The sequence below is a fragment of the Crocodylus porosus genome, unplaced genomic scaffold, assembly GCF_001723895.1.
Source record: "Crocodylus porosus isolate Cpor-Errol unplaced genomic scaffold, CroPor_comp1, whole genome shotgun sequence".
NCBI lineage: Eukaryota > Metazoa > Chordata > Crocodylia > Crocodylidae > Crocodylus > Crocodylus porosus.
In genome coordinates, this window is record NW_017728932.1 from 4,985,619 (window position 1) to 4,987,947 (window position 2,329).

At 36.0% G+C, this 2,329-nt stretch overlaps 1 protein-coding gene across 1 annotated transcript in view; it reads left to right on the top strand.

Moving 5' to 3' along the window:
• GTF2I (general transcription factor IIi) overlaps positions 1-2,086 on the top strand; it is a 65,041-nt gene extending 62,955 nt beyond the window's left edge. Inside the window, exon 17 of the mRNA XM_019545300.1 lies at positions 1,947-2,086. Coding sequence (XP_019400845.1) covers positions 1,947-2,071 — 125 coding nt within the window. The 3' untranslated portion in view covers positions 2,072-2,086. The remainder of the gene's footprint in view (positions 1-1,946) is intronic.
• Positions 2,087-2,329: the final 243 nt, after the last annotated feature.

Below are 2,329 nucleotides of genomic sequence, written 5' to 3' on the forward strand. Positions count from 1 at the left end.
GTGCTTTTTGTGAAATCTGCCGTGTAGCAAGTTAAGTAGGAATGGCTTTCCCCAATCCCAGGAATCGTGCTTCCTTCCTGGCACTGGTGGCATGGCAGGAGGTGTAATTATTGGCATTGGGGAACGGATCTCATTGCGGCATTAAATTTAAAATGTGCCAGGGGCCCTGTTTTTCTCCAAAATGGTCTTAGTCCTCAGATTTTAATACTGTACAGGAATCCTTTTGCTTTTTTTTTACATCTTCTATTATGCTTGATAACTCGAATGAGTTAGAGAACAGCAGTTCTTCTTTGTATTTAGTGTTTGTCTTTGTTCTAGCGTGGAACAAAAGGTATTTGAAATTATCTGCAACCAGTCATTGTGGTAAAATATCCACTTTCAGATCAAAAAGTCAGATATTTATTTTGGAGCTCTTCCTTTATTTCCATGGAAGTGACTGAGGACTGTATTCTGGACTTTAGAAATTGTCATATCTCCTTTGACAAAATCAGCATATTTTAACAAAAAAGCTTGTCGTAGATATAGCCAGAAGCTGTAGGAGTAAACCAGTGTTGGTATTAATTAGAAAGATGTGGCAGATCCTGAATGTGGTTTTTAAACCTAGATCTGTAACAAATAGTTCTATTTACTTTTTAAAAAATCTTTCAGACATGAGCTTTTGAATTCAACACGGGAAGATGTACCATTGGACAAACCAGTTGCAGGAGGTAAGACGTACATTTTTGAGCCATCTTTTGGAGGTCTGAGTGGTTTGCACCTTGAGCGTCTTTCATGCTCTGGTACACGCTATTATTTGCTGGTCATGTACTGTAGAGTGGTCTCAAGTCCTCTTCCTGGGAATATTTTTGGAACTGTTATTAGTTATTCACAGTATTTGATCTAGAAAGGCAAGCGCCTGATTAAGTTTAGAAAGTAGAAATAAAAGATGTCAGTTTCTACAGTTGGGTCATTTTAGTGGATAAAGAATTGTTTGGGGCCTAGTAAATTTGAATTAATGTTGTACACACTAAAAATGCGAGATTGGGTTAGGTAGGAAAATATAATAATGCGGATGCTGGTTATCTGATGGCTGTGCAAAAGCTTTAATTTTTTACGATTTTATTTTTTCTTTACTAGTATATATTCTAAAAAAATGCTAACACATTCTTTGGCTTCCGTTCTTAAATCTGTTGCTAGGAATTGTCACTCAGTCAAGAATACAAACATGTATCTTCGTTATAATCCTCATTCATTTTTTTCCAATTAATTTTTTCTCAGAAGTTGGAAGAGTAGGGCTTGCTGTGGAAAAAAGTTAATTTGCAGTTTGAAGCTGTGGTAGCATCTAGATGTGTCCTCCTATCTCCCAGATGCTTTTTGTCAACTGTGAACTAAGAGAATCAATAAAGAACTTTTAATAATAAATATTGGAGAATTCCAGAGTGCAGGGAGCCGAGGACTAAGAAACTATAATGGTGCACCTTACATATGTTCCATGTGGCCATAGGCTACTACGTAAAGAAAATCAGATGTTAAGAAGTTATATTAAAACCAAACACTAAGGGTCTAAAAGAAGTAAAGCAGGTAAGAGTTGAGGATACTGTTTCATCCTTGACTGTTTGTACGCAGGTATACCATCTCTCCTGCAGCGCTAAGTTACCAACTGCCCTAAAATTGTTAACAGCCTTGCAAGACTGAATCTGAGTTGTTATAGGGACTTAATAGGTGGCAGTATGCTAAACATACTTCCATTCTTATTTCTGTGATGCTTAAAATTGTCCTCTTTTTTTTTTTTTTTTTGATGTGTTTTATAATTCAATTAGTGTGAATATTATGAGTCTCATGAAACCCTTGGGGTTGGGAAGACTAATAACAATACAGTTCTTGTTGTCACTTGAGTTTACAGATTTGTAATTAATGGACACAATTAAGGAATGTTATCTTTTGTTCTGTGTTACTGTTTATTATAGTGAAAGAAGAATGGTATGCCCGAATCACCAAGTTAAGAAAGATGGTAGATCAGCTTTTTTGTAAGAAATTTGGTAAGTGCGCTTCTAGAATTTTAGCTTTTTTGCATGGATTTTATTTTTTGTAGGTAGATTTAGTCTTGGGTATCTGTAAGAAGGCCCTTTGGGGATACAAATGGATGAGACTTCTGAAGAAGGAAAACTTTGCAGATACTTGAAATTCTGAAAGTTGAGAGAGAGAAAACGATTTTTTTAGTGCTCTTTTTGTTTGTTTGGGGCAAATTCACAGTATACAAGTTACTTTTATGTGCCACTTCATTCACTGTGGCCCTCCTAAGATGAATATTGGAATACTTGCAGATGACTCTTTCCTCCAGCTTAAGGAA